This window comes from Temnothorax nylanderi, unplaced genomic scaffold, assembly GCF_030848795.1.
Source record: "Temnothorax nylanderi isolate EJ_2023f unplaced genomic scaffold, tnyl_v1.0 TNYL_tig0037_pilon, whole genome shotgun sequence".
Classification (NCBI taxonomy): Eukaryota; Metazoa; Arthropoda; class Insecta; order Hymenoptera; family Formicidae; genus Temnothorax; species Temnothorax nylanderi.
Genome location: NW_027249099.1, coordinates 1,413,914 through 1,432,733, shown reverse-complemented (window position 1 = coordinate 1,432,733; position 18,820 = coordinate 1,413,914). Strand labels below are relative to the sequence as shown.

Sequence of the window (18,820 nt, the reverse complement as noted above, 5' to 3'; positions counted from 1 at the left end):
AACGAGGTCCTTACCTGAAAAGAGCTCTAAATATTTCTCCACCCCGTAATTGCCTGGGAAACGATAATTAGAATCTCTCAACGCTTCCTCGCTGTGCACTTTGATGCGTTTGATCATGAAGCTGATGTTATCCGACCGCCCGTCTTGATTGAAATCTGAAAGCAGACGTGACGCTGTTCAAAACGCTAGTTGTTTTCTTAAATTGCATATTTATCGGAACGGAATAATTCACTTAAACTCGTACATTATTCCAGTTCTGTTTCTTGCACCTAACGTTGACAACTCCCATGTGATTACCGTTCTCTGGTCCAAGCAGAGTAATTCGCGTGTAATATGGAACTCACACAGTGTGTGTTATACATAATGGAACACAGTACGGTAATGAAAATACCATATGTACGAATAAACAGACTGGTGTACGTTTTACAACGATATAGAGTAACAAATCATTTATCAAAATACTTTAAACATTTCACACTTTTCGCGAAAAGCACCAAAAACATATCTCGTGTTAATTTTCAAATTGTACACGTACAGCTTTAAAAAATATGTTATATGCTATTCGTTTAACATTAAAAAAATTAATTTTTTCGTTATACGAAAAAAGATTACAAGAATGAATACTTTTTTTAGAATTACATTTTCCATCTAGAATTAAGATTTGTTATAGTTAATATTTTACAAGTGTTTCTCAAATTAAATTGAATATTACCGTAGAATTTGAGTAACATTAAACTGGGTTATTCACATGAGTAATATTCGAAAACTCTGTTTTGCTCTATTTCCTCTAATTATTTACTAATTATTTGCTTTTTCGCCCCGGCCTTTGCAATTTCCCGTTTCGTTTATAATTCCATCGCTTTTATCGCATTATTATTTATGTCAAAATTGTAAACGAGAAAAACAAAAAATTAGCATGCACGCCGTACGCTGTATACAAAGAAAATTTATTATTTTTATCGTATTTTCCATATAAATATCACGCTTAATTGTGCTTAATATTAAAACATAAATTGATATAAATTTAAATATCAACGAATAACAATCGAACGAATGATTTTTCATTAATTCTTCTTTTTATGAATTCCTTCCCGTATTATCATCAACCGCGGCAGAAATGGTAAAATTCCAGAAAATTTTCATAATTCCCGTAAAGTTCCTCGGCGTTCCTCGAAAAGTCTCTGAATTTCTTCGCTTTTTTTCTCATTTTACTTCGATATTCCCTGGTCATTTTAAATTAGATTCTCCCGACGTTTTTTCGCGTTCCTCAAGTAGTTTTCAATTTCCTCGACTTTTTTCTCCCCCTCGGCCTTTGCCATCGTCCGTTTTCCCGACTCGCCGCGAAAACTGTTAGGGTAGATTCCGGTAGATCATCTTTCACCGCGCGTTCCGCGCGCGCGCACGCGGTATATCGCCGCGAGGAAGAACACCCACCTGTGTGTTTGTAGATGGAGTTGACTTTCTGCACGTGCCTCGTCATCACCTCGATACAGGCTTCCTCCGTGCCGTATCGCGCGAAAAACTGATGGTCCGCTTGCAAGTAGAGCATGCAGGTAGTTTTCCGGGGATCTACGGTCGCGCGCTTGTGCAGATGCCTCGCGATCCGATCTTTGCCGCTCGCGCTGCGGACGGGGACGAGAAATAAGATCGCTTTTATTGCGCGATGAAAAACGCTCTCCGCACTCTCCACTCGCAACCTCGAGCTCCTAGTTCCTCCGAATTCTATTTCAACTTTCGCGACGCTTGTTGTCGTTTGTCGACACACACGTTGCCAGTACTTCGCTAACAATTGACACGCGAATTGACCCAGAAGACAAAATCAACAAGCATTTCACGTTAGAGTTGAAACCGTCGTCGCTTCCGCATTGTTTATTGTTCCTTCCTTCATCAAATCAGTCATTTAAAAAAAGAAACGTACGTACATATCACAACAAATTGCATTTTGAGAAAAATAGAGTCTACAATAAATGTTTCTTTACGTTACATTTGCTATATGTCCTTTTCCTCCTATTATTTCTTTAATTTTTTTGTTCTTTGTGCTCTTTAAATAGATCTTTGAAGCTAAAACATTTTACACCGGTACGATCTAGTCCAAACTTTCTCACGCTTTGAAAAATAAGTTCTGTGACGTACGATAAAATGGATTTATTTGCGTGCGTTAAGCAGGAAAAAGGTTCAGGCTTTTTCTTACTAGAAATGCAAAATACTCACGCGTCCGTGTATTCGACGTCATTACTCGTTTCCAACGTTAACACCCTCGCATTGTTTTCCCTTGAGTAGAGAGCAACGTGCTCGCCGAGCAGGGGCTCGTAGAATGCCTGAGAATTGTTGTACCTATATCTGGAGGAACAGACATCGCGAAGTTTAAATTTACATTTAAAGTCCGCCATATGAAGACTGACATGGAACGCATAACATATGATAATCCCGGCCGGCGGGAGTTTCCTTTACACGTGTCTAAATTATAGCGCGTTTGCTAACAGTATGTGCTCTTTTATCATTTTCTTCGTCCGCGAATGTACTTTCATAAAGTAGAAAATATACGAGAGAATATAAGTGCTTGGGAGAATGTCTTAATAAGGGCGCAGCCATTACGTCGCTTATATATTACTTGAATTAATCAAAAAATATATATCAAATTAAAATATTATATAAAGTCTTTAAACACGCGAGAAATCATCTTAACACAATCGTATCAAAACCAACCATCTAATATTTAAAAAAATTCCATGCAAAATAAGCTATAAATATGTAATTCTAGAAGACAACTAGAAGACAACTAGAAGACTTTAAATTAAATACGAACGCATGCCTATCGACAAAAAAGATTATACATATATATCATCATAATTCGAGTCTTAAATATATTTTATAAACTAAGAAAGCTTCATTCGCGAAAACTATTTTGACGTCATCGTCAAACTGAAAACGATCGACCTGGATTTGGTCAAAAATACGGGAAGCAGAAAAAAAATAATTGAACTCAAAACTCGTTATCATGATCTGAGGGATGGTTTACATCCTCATCTACATCGACGATCGTCGCTTAGCGATTCGAGAGAAATAGGACTCACCTATCGAAGGAATCACGAAGAGACCCCTTTTGATGCAGCTGATGACTGGCACAGGGTAATGGATGTGGCGGGGTGGTAACGTCGGAGGTGCGATAAGCTATGCTGTGATAGGGCGGCGACGTGTCTTCATTTTTATTCAAATACCTACTCGTCGGCTCGATATAGTACTCCTCGAATCTGGTCACGACACTGCCGTCGAAGAGACCGTCCTGCGTAACGACGCCCTGCACCACGGCGCTCTCGTCATCTGTGAAGAGAACAGGACACGATGCCGGTTAATAAAGAATCAGCAATTGAATTTGTCGAGAGAAAAGGGATCGTTTGCATCATATAGATTCAATCAACATATAACTGACAATTTTTATCACCTTTCTCCATTATCAAATATTTAAACTCATGAGTAATAATTAATATGCAATATATGTATGTATATATACATACAGTCTGCATACAGATATATAATATTGTATATAGATTTATAGATAATATAATCTATATACGTATTTTATAATTTTTATAAATATTAACAATTAAATGCTTTCATGTTTTCCGGCTAAAACTTGACCCTCCATTTAATTTATTATCTGTTTTACACAATTTCACAAAATTTGTAAACTATTATAAATTTCCTTTTTAACGTAATTCTTAATAAATATTTCAGTTCATTATACCATAAATAAACAATCATATCAATTCTTTTTCATGTTATACTCGTACGAGAGATGGATCGTTTTTCATTAAATTCGAGATACGTATACACGTTAACAGTATTTTTCCACGACAATCTGCCGTATTTTAATAACGCTCGCAAGAATTGAGATTACTAAACCCATTATTAATAGTTTCCGCAGAGATGGATTCGCGTTGAATGTGCAGCGATATAACCCCGCAGCTACCTTTTAAATCTGCGAAAATACGAGGGCGAATCGCGACGGCAGAAGACTCGTTCCCACGGTGCATATAAAGTTACCGTCGGGGTTAATTATATTTGTAGAAGCTTTCGTTTCTCCGTGTCGTCGTGCTTTCATTATTTCTTATGAAATTTTTGCGACTTCGCCCGAGTTAGCGAAGGCACGCGGTGAGAAAGGGAAGAGGTATATGGTAACTTTTCGGACGGAATTAGAAAGGATTGCCAGGTATTTAGGATCCGGGGACGAGCCATAACTTCGTTTCGTTTCGCTTCGCGCCGTACAAATTCCATCCGGGCGGTTCAACTTCCTGAGCGAAACGACAGATTTCCGCGGAAAATTCTTGAAATCGAAGTTTGCCGTCACAGCGACGAGCAAGAAATTCCTTCTATTTGCTCTATCGCTGTCGCTAATGCGCGATGTAGCTTTACGTAATTTAAGCATAAAATATGTGCAAATAATGTGGGTTAGGTAATCGAACCGATAAGTAGGCTATGAAATAACATTATTAAATAATTAAATAAAACTAAATTCTAAATAATTAAATATATTAGTCTCTTAATACATTAACATTTTATGTAAAACGTTTAATTTACAAAATTTAGACGTTTAAATGCAAAATTCGACCCAAGATTAGTTAATATTTTCATTCTACTCTATTTTCTTCTTTCTGTGACAAGAGGGTGCACTGATACAACAATAACAGAAAGATTGAAATTTATCTGGTAAAAGCAACGTGTACTGGAACTGTTGCTCAATATGCGTGTACATACGTCGCTTCCGATACAATTTTATAAAAACGTCGCAGATTGACGGACGGCATAGAAACTTGAGTGGAAGACGGAAAATCATGACCTCGGAGGATCGAGTCTCTTGGTTCGAAGCGAAATTTCCCGGGTAAAACGTGGGTAGATTCTAGGAATTCCAATCGTCAATCATAGACGATATTCCGAACTATCGCTAAAGGAAAGATAAATCGACTAAAGTGCTATCGCGAAGTCGGAGAAATTTACGGCCGCGTGTTACTTCCTACAAGTAATTGTTTGGATCCCTTTGGTTGTTGGCGCGCGGCGGATCCGTAAATTCACCCTTCATGGTAATCGATACCCTATCCGCCCCGATAAAAGGGACAATCAGCAGAGGGGTTTTATATCGCGGGGCAATTTAACTGCGGGCGCAAAAGGAAACAATTTGCGCGTGAATAAAAATAAGGTACAAACATGTTAGATGTTATAAGAAGCTAATTTATCACATTTAAGCTTATCGCTCTTTTTTATTTATCCGTTTAGAACGATTTGTAACTTTCAACTTGAGGTTGCAGAAATTGAATCGATTTAGCAAGAAAACTCGAAATATATTTCGAGACAAATTTTAATTCAAATCGAAAATAGGAATATAAAATTAAACGCAAATTTAAAAATAAAGAACAAGACACAAAGTCAAACATTATTTCAATAATAAAAAATTACTGAAACAAATTTAACTTAATTTATAAATTGAATAGTAGGTACCTATATTAAATATCAATTTGTCAATAAATAATTTTACCTTGCATTTTATTTGATTTCATTTATATAAGAAACTTCGGCAAAGAATTAAACAATAAATTTGCAAAATTTTCAATATCTGATACGTTATTTATTTTTAAATGTAATCTTAATATAAAATTGATTCTCTCTTAAATTTAAAGTCGAGTAAATGTAGACGAGAAATTTAATATTGAAATGTTTTCCTATTTCTTTGTAGAGATAAAAATTTACTTTTATATGAAGTATCTTGTATATGAAATATACATATATATATCTTCCAAGTTTTCTGAATTATGCTTTCTTTGATCAATTTTTTCTTAGCGAAGATACAAGTCATAATGACATCTTCTCAGTTTTACACAATATTATCTATATATATCTATAACTATATATATTTTTTAATATCATACTACAAAATAAAACTCTCTTAAATTAAATCGCATTCAAACTTAAATAAGATAGCAAAAGTCTCGTTACTAATTTGCACCCTTTGCAATCTTCTCGAAGGATTAAAAGTCTTGTCATTTTTCTTAAGCTGACCTCGGACTGCTCAGGGAACTCGTGGCTGAAATACCAACCCGTGATTTTCAGGCACACCGCGATGACGATTGCTCCTTTTTCCCGACCGCAAGAACGTCGTCGATTAGAGCCGAGGAAAAGACAGCAGCGCGATGTCGGGGATGCTTAGCGAATTTCAGATCCAGGTGGAATTCCGCGATCGGTTTGTCTAGAAAAACGCGGGGATTCTCCTCCTTCCAATCTACGAAGCTTCCGCGGCTAATTCGATCCCATTTCGCGCGATAGCTTAAGCGTGAACGACGATTCCCCGCGGACGAGTTGGAAAACATAATCGATGTGCAACGGCGTCGTCGTCTCTTCTTCTCCCGACGAGAGATCGCAGATAGAAAGTGGACCTCCCGCGAGAGGCTCGATTGTGAACCTTGGATGGGGAACGAAGAGGAAAAGTAAACGCGTAGGAAACACGGGGCGAAACTAGGCTATCGTCAGATTAAATTCGATCGCCGCGGCTTTGACGCAGGTCGAGGTCAAATCTTCCGCTCTGCGGATACTGTCCAGATTACAATCTACAAATCGGGGCATCTCAAAGCAGTAATTTAATTCTCAAAATATATAGGGATACTTTTTTGTGCGCGGTAATTGAATAGGTTATATTAAATTTTAACAAAAGAAATATTCATGGAATAATTTTTGTAACTCTTCAACACTCTTAAACACAAAAGGATACACAATCCTGATGTGTATCTTGTCGAATATCTCGAGATATATTCATTAGGGTGTAAAAATCGACTATAACGACGCCGACTGTCAAGACGTGGCAATAATTACAATGTTGCTTATTTCGCTAATTAGATATAATTATAAATTAGATAAATACATTGTGTTCCGCAGGAAGAAGAGGGATGTGGAGAATCAACGAATTAAAGACGGCCGGTAGTCTACTGCGTCCGCGCTTTTGATAGCATTTCGTCGGCTTTTTTCACGTTTGAGCGCTCAAAGCGAAGAGCTACAGCTTAATCTCCAGCGAGCGAGCGTGAGATCTCAAACAGGTGTGAGGGGTGCAGATGGAAGGCTACTCTTTTTCCTGAACGGCAAAGAACGGATAAGGATAAACGGGGGAAATGCGATAATTGCATGGTAATTAAAAAATACGCTGAGAAAATACTAATTACACGCAAGCACGATCGTACCAACGCGTGAGTAAAGCGAGGAATAGAGAATATCAAAGGTAAAGAGAAAAAAAACGAGATTGTGGAAAAATACTCTGCCCCCCCCCCCCTCCCTATGATGAAGGGTAAGCGAAGATAAAGACGAGGAAAACGTGATAATTGCGTGGTAATTAATAAATACATTAGGGAAGTACTGATTGCATGCAAATGATAATAACTATTAAACGCTTAAAGCGATAATAAACGCAAGATAAAAAGCTGAAAAGCAGAAAAAGCATGAAAAGAGGAAAGATATTTTCCCCACGATTTAAAAAAAAAGGAACAAAAGTGAAGAATTAAATTTTCCCATAATTGCGCCGTAATTAATAAATTACGGGACAAACGTAGACTAACGATATAAATTATCATATTGTACAGTATATCCGCGATTATCGACGATAATGGCAGAGTACAGTCGCAATGGGCGGAAAACTGCGAGAATTAAGGACGTTCTCCGGTCCTTATACTAGAGAAAATCGATTTTCTTTAGATTTTCTTGAAACTGTGAATATACGTTAATTTAGGTGTGCTTTATGCGTGGTATACAAATGCGGGATAAGTACAAAGAAAGTAGCAATTAATAAACGTATTTAAGAGAGACTACCAATTGTGCCAGATGGAAAATATGAATACTGAAGTGCAGGGGAAGCAGCGTGCTATAAGGGCAGGAAACAACACGATGGACAAATAAAAGTACGGGGATTATAAAACTGTCTGCATATGACCGCCAACGGTGCATCCATTTGATATAGCTTTTGTCCAGGACCCGGTCGGGCTGCCATGCCGGTTGCTCGAGACAAAAAAAAAGAGAGAAAGAAAGAAAGAATCTGCACCCCGCAGCTTAATCGAGTCTCATCCCGACGCGACAGTTTGGACAGGCGTAAAGCGGATAAAGTAGATCGCGCACGTCGACGTCGGGGGAAACAAAGAAAAATTGATATAAATACGGGATACGGCTGGACCGCGAGATACGTGGGAATAAATAGGGAAAAGTGGGATGTACAATTAAATGCGACGGCGAGATAAAAGTCTCATCTCTCGTCAAAATTTTGCATTCATTCGTGATTTCCGTAAAATCAATTGACTCGCAAAATTTAAGAAAAAAAAGTTACACGCGGCTGGATGTCGACGCGACACGCAGCTTTGAATTTGAAACTTTGTTCGACTGCGGAATCAGTATACCTATTTGGTGGATTGTTCAAGTTCGACTCGTTCGCGATGTGGATACAGTCGCGTTCTTATGGCGCGTGTTATATACGTTGATCAGAAACGCCTTGAGCGCGGCCGGCTCGATAGAAATCGCGGTGTTAAGCTCGCGTTACAGTCTGTCGCCGACACGCCGCGTTGTAGCATAACGTACAATCGTACTCCGCCATGGTGTTGTACGCCGGCAATTTATCAATTATTCATCGCGGCGTCCACGTTCGCGAAATATTATTCAGCGCGGTCGCGCGATAGTCAAATTCCCTCGTTACACGTTTACACGGTTTTACGCGTCGACGCGAGACGCGAGAAAAACATTTCCTCCCTTTTCCGAAGAGAATCGACTTCTGAAAGTAATCCCGGTGGAAGAAGCTGGTTAAGTCGGAATGACTTTGAGAGAAGAGAGATTGGACATATAGATAGAGACAGAACGGAGAAAGAACGGGTGGAAGCCATTGGAAGAAAAAGCATTTAACTCGAACGATGACAGTTCACTCATTTAATCAGCGCTGACAGACTACGGAATATTTAAAAAAGTGAATCCTTACGTATTTGACGAATAAATTTCGTCGTAGTAATTTTGTCTTCAACTTTGATAAATTCCAAAATTATCGTAAAATATAAAATTAAAATGATAGTATAGTATTTATAAATCAGATTTAATTTAGACGAATCAGATATGAATCTAACACAGATTCATAGACAGACTAACATATAAAATAGAAATCAAACATTTATGTGTGTATGAACACTCTTCAAGCTACTTACCCGGTAATAATATTAGCAGCGATTTCTTTCCAAGTTTAATAAGGTGATAGATTTGACAAAAAAGAGTAAGAATTCTGAAAGTCGTCTCTTCGAGTAATCTTGAAGGGAGAAACTAGTTAAGTCAGAATGATCGCAAGAAGAGTCGGAACGAATAGAGATAAAGGAAGAAGATTGTACATTTGTAGATGTAAAAGTGAGAGAGAAGGAAGAAAATTCCCTCCTGGGCGATGTTGCGAATGTAAGCTAGAGAAAGAGAAAGAGAGGGGGGGGAATCATGCAGAACGAGCGTCGGAGGGTCGTCAGAGAAAAAAAAAGCGATAAAGGCGGGCGAGATACAAAAGGAAAAAGCTTTCACCGATAATTAATGAATTATTCATGTTCGAATTCGTTTTTATCACGCATTGTAGCGTGTTTTCGTTCATACTTATTCATCGACGGGCTCGTCCGACGATTTCGTGCCTCCGCGATAAAATGCCCCGGCGGACATTTGAGAGCGCGATTCAATAGACTCTTCTCTCGTCGCCGATCAATTCAGGCCGAAACTTGCATTTTTCATACCTGATACGCTCTGAATCGACATACACACACTCTCTCTCTCTCTCTCTCTCTCTCTCTCTCTCTCTCTCTCTCTCTCTCTCTCTCTCTCTCTCTCTCTCTCTCTCTCTCTCTCTCTCTCTCTTGGCGGATAATGATAAAGAATACGTATCGCGATCTTTTTACTTCGACGTAAAGTCGCGTTTTAAAAAGTAGCTACTCGTTTCTGATCGCCGCGAATAAAGTGCCGAGTCGTGTTTAACGTTATGAAGTATTGACAAACGTGACGAAGACGACCGAAACAATTTTCTGATAGACGCTTATAGTTAAGAACTGTCGTTAGATATTCTGATAGACGCCATAAGAAATGGCATAGTTAAATGACTCAATTTCCTTGCTAAATAGAGAGGCTTTCGATAACTTCGCGACGTTAGAAACCGAAATGACATTAAAGTAACGACATATTAGCAAGGAAAAAAGAAAATCTGAAACACGGAGTGCCATTAATATTTTGTGCAGCGAGATCGCACGCCACCGGCGAGCGGAGAACAAAGCAGCGCCAGAAAGATACGAGCGCTCATCTCTCTCGCATCTCGAGACGCTTAATTCTCGCAGGAGAATTCGCGAAGAGCAAGCGAACTGGTTGGCTCCCGGCGTAATCCCGAGAAGTGGCGGAGCGGATCTATGGAAACACAGAACCCTTAATCGGGAGGCGGGGCCGGGACGAGGGACGAAGAACGCGAAAAAATAAAAAAAATACAGAAAAATCGTGGAACGCGAAACGGGGACGGGGACGGGGCGAGCGCGGCGAAGTTGCGCGATCCGGAAAAGTGCGGCGATAAAAGGGATGAAACGGGAAGACGCGCTCTCGAGCTGGGCGGGACGAACGGAGGTTTGATAGCCGAGGGGGATAGAGGAGCAGTCGAGGAGGTTTGCGATGGAGCTTTCACGGAGGAAAAGCCCTCGTGCTCGTTAGTAGAAAAATCCAATTTAGTCACTGAACGGCTAACGGATCGGCTCGGTCGTGGCGCGTTCGACATGTCCGTCGAATCCCGGCAAACGTAAACGCTACGCATGCGAGAAAGTGCGACCGAATGTCGCTTTATCGATCAACAATCGAATTACAGCGACGGAGCGACGCGACGGTCACATTGATCTGAATCGACGCGGAACTTAGCGTCTTGCCTCGGCTTTCACAGAGGACGTTCTTTTACGCATTATGTCGCAAACTTCCTGAAACTTCCAATCCACTTTATATCCCCCCGGAACATATAATAAAAGCTTCGCTAATTAATTAATCCATTATCGGAAATATTCGAAAGAATTATTTTTATACAAAGAAAAGCAAGAAACAATAATTACGTCAAAACTTGTGAATCACTTTCGTAAATCAACACCAAACCTACAATTCACGTTTTTCTTCTTTTTTTTTATTACAGTGTAAAGTTAGCACATGTAGTTATTTCTACATGAAAGCGTGGCAGAGAGCTTTTTACCTTTGTTTCTTTCGCGCTCTATGTTCTATTATTTGGCGCTCCACGTTCTTCGTCAATTTAGTTAAAGCGACATATGCGAATGGCCAGTTCCAGCCGCGGCCGCGCAAAACGCGGGAGTGCCAGGCGAATGAAAACTCGCGACTACCGCGTCGAAATACGCAGTGAAAATCGCGGCTGTGCGAAGTGGCCTTTCATTGGCGGCTCTCCTCGCACCCGTATATGCTCGCACTCGCATAGCAATACGCTGCGAATAGTACTTGAATATCGAATTGTTCCGCAGTCCGAGGACAACATCGAGGATTATTCGCCACCGTGTAATGTCCGACAAAAACTGAGACAAAGAGGACACGAGTCATTTATCCATTTTGAGCGCATCCAGCCCAGCTTTGGATTTCAATAAAAAGTTACACGTGCGATATAACTTCGTTCGTTTTATTCGTTCAGACACACCGAGAGTACTGGGACTACGTAAATTTCAAAAATAAACGAATCGCGCCTTTCGGAGAAATTTTTTTTAAAGTATATGTTACGCGCGCGACATAATTTACAAAGTGATTGCTGGTTTCATAGTCACTTTGCATCTCTCTCTTGTAATAGTCTATTTCTTACTAACAACTAAATATTCAAATGCAACGTAAGATCTGCGAGTACAATTTTCCTCAATCTCTCTTCATATTAAAAAGCTTTACCCAACCCTACTTAAAAGATTCGATGTCGAGCGATGATCTATGACGCCGTAAATCACCACTGCGGCGTTAAAAATATTACGCTATATATCTGGCAGCCTTTTTCGAGATATATATTACGAAACTATGCGGTGGGTAACTCTTCGTTAAACCATCCCCAATTCTCCGCAGCAATCTCTTTGAGATTGAAAAGCACGTCGTAATTTTCCTTGTCTTACTCTTACCGGCCGATTTATGCTTCGCGTAAAATCCCGCAGGTGTAGCCCCTTTATTAGCGTGCTGGTCCAGCATTTGTTCGATTTATTCTTATGTTTCTAAGAATTAATTATTAATTCCAAACAGAGAGAGAGGGGGGGAAAAAAGAGAAGATGATTAATCCCTGCAAGGAAGATAATAGGACCTTTCCAGTTTCCAACGTGCAAAATTAACAGCTTCGTCTGTGCGATACCTACTATGTACTCGTGCTATACATATGTACGCATAGCGAAGATATTTCTTTGCGGTGTCTTGCAAGCCTTAACGTAATCGATGGTAGTATCTATTTCGCCGTGGAGATCGCGATACTTAGTCTAATGAGCGTTGGTTAACCCTCGATTGACCTATTGCGGAGCTAATCGCACGGAATAATTGCCGACCTTTTTCTCTCGCGGCGCAGCAGCACAAATTACGTGTTCCTGTACATATGTACATATCCTGAGTACTTGCACTCTTGTTGATTTGCAAATCGACCTCGATTGTCGATTTTCCAACAGATAGAATTGCAACAAGCGTAAAATAAGTCTCAATTTATCGGCCGGTTTTGCTGCACCGTGAAAATATTGCTATTTACAACAAGATATTTTTGCGTGACCCGCGAGACAATTGAGGTAGATTTACATTTATCGCTAAATTGGTATTTTTCTGTAATATATACATATATAATATTATATTTAAAAAAATCCAATATAACAATAATAATTTATCAGTTTATATAATCAATTTTAAATTTTAATTATAAATTATAAATTAATTTAGAAAAATTAATTTAAATAATTTAAATAATATTTTGATTTTATCAATTATTTAACAATTCTATTTACTAATTTTAAGATAATATCTTTTGCCAAGTAAATATCAATTCTATAGTAAAGAGACATCTCATCAGATAACAAATGTATATTGGCTATTAACCGCGGAGCTAATAATTACGTGATTCCTTTTTGCTCGACCAAGCGATTTCAATTATTCGCAGTAACATTATTTATTGCTATTAATACAAAATTAACGTTGCTTATTATTGCTACATTAAATATATATAAAATTGATTTAGTAGAATTAAAACAGACGGAGGCCAATTTGAGTTCACTGATATCAATCAATAGCACAAGTGTAAAAAATGTATCTAATGTTAATTATCACATCTGTATTTTTATAAACAAACATGAAGTTTCCGTTTGTATATTTATAAAAATAAATTTTTAACGAAATAAAGGTTTACGAGTTTCGCTGCCCCTCTTGATCAAAGGCGATGTTCATTCTTTCGATAGCCTTTGCCCGCCTCGATTAATCATTTCGCAATCAAGAAAAGCGATGCGATCTCTCTCGGCGAAACCAGCTATTGTTTTTCCTCGTTTCTCGACACTCGGAGCGCCGAAAGGATAATAAATATTCCGCTCTTGATCATCGCGGCAAATTACAAACTCGAACGCGCGCAGGCCGTCGATATATCGACGGACACGCGCCGGCTGGTTTGTTAATTGATTATCGGATTATCTACCATTAAGTCGGCTCGAATCATTGCAGACAGAAAAATCGGATCAACTACTCCGGATCGATAATACTAGCATTATCGAGCACCCCGTTCGATGTACAAAGCCGAAACTTCAATTACGTTCGTTACGCAACTTACTATATCCTCCAAAGTATATTAAATAATTTTCTACAGTTCAACTATAACTAAAAATATTGGCATGTAATAATTATTATATTGACGTTTTTTTTACTCTTTTTTAAAAGAAGTTTCTCGTAATAAGTAGTGCTTTTAACTAACACATTAGCATTGCCTATTACTTAAAAACTTTGTGAAAAGTAAGTTTATTTTCGAGATGGAAAAGCAAAGGGAGAACGAAGGTTCGGCGGATAAAAACGAGCTGCGGAACGTCTGTCAAAAAAAAATTGCATGAAGGCGAAGGCTCCTTTAAACGCGTGGATTTTGCATACGGTAATTTGTAAGGAGCGCATTTCGGAAATTGCATTTTCTTTGTCAGAAGCTTGGCGTGCTTGACAATAAACGGGGCAAAAGCCAAAATCTCGGCTTAATTAGCCGTAGTAGCCATAGCTTTAAGCACACATTCTATGTTTGCGTCCTTTTGTCTCCGTAATTCGTATTCTTCGAGTGCGAGAAGCTCCGCTTATGAATACGTCGGGACAACCTGGCTGCTGGCCAGAAGGGCCTTCATTCTACGATCGTGACTTGCTACCCCTTCGCGTTCTAGTTGCCGCGTCAGAATTCTTTGTAAATCGTATCCTTTCATCAAGCACACGTTATGATTCGTTCGCGTGCGACATTTTACAAAAAAGTTGTGCCGAAAAGGTCTCCGCTGTATATTAAGAATAAATTCCAAAAAGTTTTCGCTTGATTAATCAATATGAACAAATATAAAGCAAAGTTTACAAAATGTCTTTTGTGTACTCGCTCAGCATGAAAAATTTAATAATTATTCAATAAACCAACAAAAATTTTGTTAGCTTTAGCCGATATTTGTTCAGATATTCAAAATAATTTTAATTTTATTTTAACCAAACATATTTTTAATCGAGATAAATTACATCAAAATAAAAACAAAAAGACTTTTACATGTAGGAATTAATAATATGCGACGCATAAGGATATGAAAATTGTATAAATTAAACAAAATAAACTTCGGGAGTAAAAATCAAAATCCTACTTTTAGCATTTTGTATTGCGGACGATTTTTATTTCGGCATAGTTCTGCAATTTAATTACCAAGATTATTTAAAAATAAGAATTAAGATAAAACGGGAGAGAACTTCGAATTTTATCAAATGCTACAGAAAAGCATGATTGTATGGAATAATTTCGCACCTTGCGATATTAACCTAATATAAGAATAAATTGAAACAAAAATATTGTTTCCCACCTATTATTAGGGATTCATTCCTCGATGTATTTCCATTGAAAAAGTTTTCTTTCGTATCGGATATTTTGCGCTAAATGCAGCCATTTGACTCTCAGATCCATATTACGTAATATCCAATATCAGATAAATATAAAACTCATAAAGAGAAAAATAGAAATACACGTGCACGAGACAAAACAGAGACTTGAAAAAAAAACTCAATACAATTTTATCTCCGTTTAGGAAAATATAGATATTTTGAATATGTAATGATTCATAGAATTTGTGTTGTTCGTAGAATTCATCAAATTAAAAAAAATGTCCATAAAATCGTAATAGGTATAATCTCCGTTAAATTAAATGGCTAATTTTATAAATTAAAATGACCATCTACTCTCATTACTGCCTTTTCTTCTAATTGTGTCTGCAAGTCACATCCCGCATAGAGCGCCGAATGCACGCTCACATTTACAGAGAATGAAGTTCGCGAGCAGCTCGCCTCAACGTTCCGACAAATTTGCTGTCAACAGGAATCAGAGTTCTTTCGGCAGCGAAGCCGCTGTCAAAGAGGCTTTCCTCCAACTTCAAGCCGGTTTGGGAACAAAACGGCAAGAGAGCACGAACATTTCGACAAATATATCGTCCGTTAAAGAGTTTAACTCGCCGCACAGCTCGCGGAAACAATGGTCATTCCGACAGCATCGCGGCAACTGGTATTCGCGATACCAAAGTGCGGAGTGCATTTCGCTGGCGTTGTCGCAATTCGAGTGCCGTCATCACGTTCTACGAGCCGAGGGAGAGACGAAATATGCCAAAATATCGTTATAGCTATTACCGCGGCACATTGAGCGGAGGGAAAGACGGGATTGGCCTACTTTCCGCCGAAGCCGCCCTCCCCGGAGGAGCACGGAAGAACCGACATTACTCGCGGACTTTGAAATTTCGCCTATTGGGAAACGACGCGGGATTCCGCCGACTATGACAAATGGCCCGACAATTTTTGCGCTACTCGAAAGCCGCTGATCGATTCCCGGACATTCGCCGTCCTTGCTGCAGCGCGAATACCGCGCGGATACAAGTCCATCGCGAAGAGGGAGTCGCCGCGACCGCGACGTCGTCCATTCGGCACGTATAGCGCGCGACGACAATGTGTCAAATGCGTCTCAATAACGAATGAAAAATTGCTCGTGAAATCATTCTCCCACATATAGACATATATATTCCAAGCCTGATGTCCTGAGTTCATTCTGCTAATACCGACATAATGAAGTTACGTCGAGTTCTGCGAAACTACATTAACCAATATTTAACTGCCTGGCAGATCGACCGAGAGTGCTTAAAATTTAAAGCGTGAAATTTCACGTTGTAATTGAATCATCTGTAAATTTTGAATTGTGTAATAAAAGGTGGACTCTCTGCAGATAGAGAGTGCTCTCTATTCGGAGAGCTGTAGAGAAAACAAAAAGAGTTCCTAACATTTATTTGGAGTTACATTCGTTGGTTACAATTTACGAAATGAAATATTTTGGAAACGCAACTTGGTTACACATGTAGAAATTGCTTAAAACATACTGCAAATTTAATACTTGGTAAAATATATTAAATACTTTATAATATCTGTATTTTTTTATTAAACGAAAAAATATGGGGGAAGGTACACTTTAAAATTTTCTCACTAATTAAAAGCGTATTTGTCTAATGTTCTCGATCTCTCTCTCTCTTTCTCTCAAGGTGCGCACTATACGGATATTCCATATTAAAAAAGTGAAAAAAAATTTAGCAGGAAACTTCTATGAAACTCGGGGCTTGTCGCGAGAGACATTAACATTAAAAGGATTTGTGGCCGGGAGTGGGATTTCTTTGGCGGGGATTTAAACGAGCGCGCTTTGTCCGTAATTGAATTTTAAGTATCACAAAATTCACGACACGGAGCTCACACCAATCCTTTGTTTCGCGCGGACAAATATAAATACTTGAAAATTCATTATGGTTTTCTTTTTATCCTCAAAAAGAAACAAGCGAGGGGGACGCATAAACGGAGCGTCTCGAGTTCCTCGCGCTTCTTCTCGTCTATGGATCCTTTGATCAATTTCTGCTTGACGACAATTTAATTGGCCGTAAAACGATATCTAATATATATTCTCACAGAAATTTAAATGTCTTCGTAATAATATAACCGTAGCGTAAAACAGAAAATATATACATTCAGAGATATAAATATTTATATATGCTCACAAAGAGAGAACTTTCCCGCGACTGTATCGCTTGCAGAAGAATAAACTCGCGACCCTGATACCGAGCCCCGATAATCTTTACTCTGATAGCCGGAGCCAGATTTCGCAATACCGGTGCGACCCCGAGCATAATGCGGCAAATACTTTCATAATAACTCGCGCGTCGGCATAGATTCGCTCGCTCGCGAACTTTCCAAGACGATTACTTGCTAATGGTACCGCGCGCTAGCCGCGATTCTCCATTAGCGCGAATCGGAAATCGAGTGTCCCCGGATATGCAATTACACGCGCGTGTACCGTCAATTAGGCAAGTTTAATCGCTAATCGGATTATCGTTGATACGCGTTATCCCGCACCAGTACGCCCGCTATCAGGGCCGACTCTGCAGCCAACCAGCCGGCAGATTGCGGCGCGGTGGTTTGCTGGCCGTTTGCAGAGACGCGAACGCGAACGCGCCAAAAAGTCAAGTTAATTTAATTGCCGCGTCGCTCTGCGCGTAATTACTAATTTCGAGCGTCGCGTGGTTGCTTGATAAATTAAATGACAGCCGCTCTTCAGATAACAAACGCAGCAAATACTAATTGTAAGTAGTCTATACTGAGTCACTATATCGCTATTTATCGTAACGGTTGTTCTAATTATGTATATCACGGAATATATAACGATAAACCTGCTTACTATTCCATCCTGTAATTCGTGACATGTGAGTCCTTCGTCATCTTTGTCTTGCAAAATCTTACGGAATTCTTGAAACGCTGAATTTTATTTCACTTCCAAGAGCGATATTAATTTAAAATTGAGAAAAAGTAATAATAAAATCTAAATCGTCCGTCGAAATATTCTCTCGGTTTCCCCCGATTTTCCAGAGAAATAAATCACCTCGCGATGTTATCGATTTTCGAAAAGAGTGACAACTCTCTGATATATGATGACATGATGGTATCGATATATGTATAATAATACGCTATTTTGAATACATCTTGTCACCCGACTGTTTTATGAAGCAAATATTTTACAGGTAGAAAATGGAAGTTGACTTATACATGGATGTATTCGTATCGTACCGCGTTTATGGTTGTTGCATGAATCTTGTATCAGAAAGCACATCAAGTGAGAATATTTAGAATTTAAAAAATCTTAAAATACAAACAGTTTCACAATTTCATTAAAGCTCACGATTAATTACGATCACGCGTACTAACACCCGAATATAATAATAGAATAATAGAATAGAATAATCGCACGGCACTTTATACGACACGCCCGACGTTAATCACACGTTGCGCACTTCACTATTATATATTACGATAAAAATATAAAAACATGAAGAAATTACACACGAAGCTACTATGCGTTCGCCATTCGCAACGTTTCGCATAATTAGTGTAACGGACGATAATAGGGCTAATTATAGGGCTAACTAGAAAATAATAGCGTTTGGATAATGCGACGGTCCGTGCCACTATCTGAAGGACTATACGACGCGCAGCGACCTTCCCTACCGCAACAAACACCAAGGCCATACAGACAATCATACCGCAA

General features: G+C 38.9%; 1 protein-coding gene across 1 annotated transcript in view; it reads right to left on the bottom strand.

Moving 5' to 3' along the window:
* LOC139771283 (disintegrin and metalloproteinase domain-containing protein 10) overlaps positions 1–18,820 on the bottom strand; it is a 58,840-nt gene that overhangs the window by 9,940 nt on the left and 30,080 nt on the right. Inside the window, exons 5-8 of the mRNA XM_071703947.1 lie at positions 3,075–3,321; positions 2,212–2,340; positions 1,435–1,622; positions 15–155 (exon numbers count right to left, since the gene is read on the bottom strand). Of these exons, the coding sequence (XP_071560048.1) occupies positions 15–155; positions 1,435–1,622; positions 2,212–2,340; positions 3,075–3,321 (705 nt within the window). The remainder of the gene's footprint in view (positions 1–14; positions 156–1,434; positions 1,623–2,211; positions 2,341–3,074; positions 3,322–18,820) is intronic.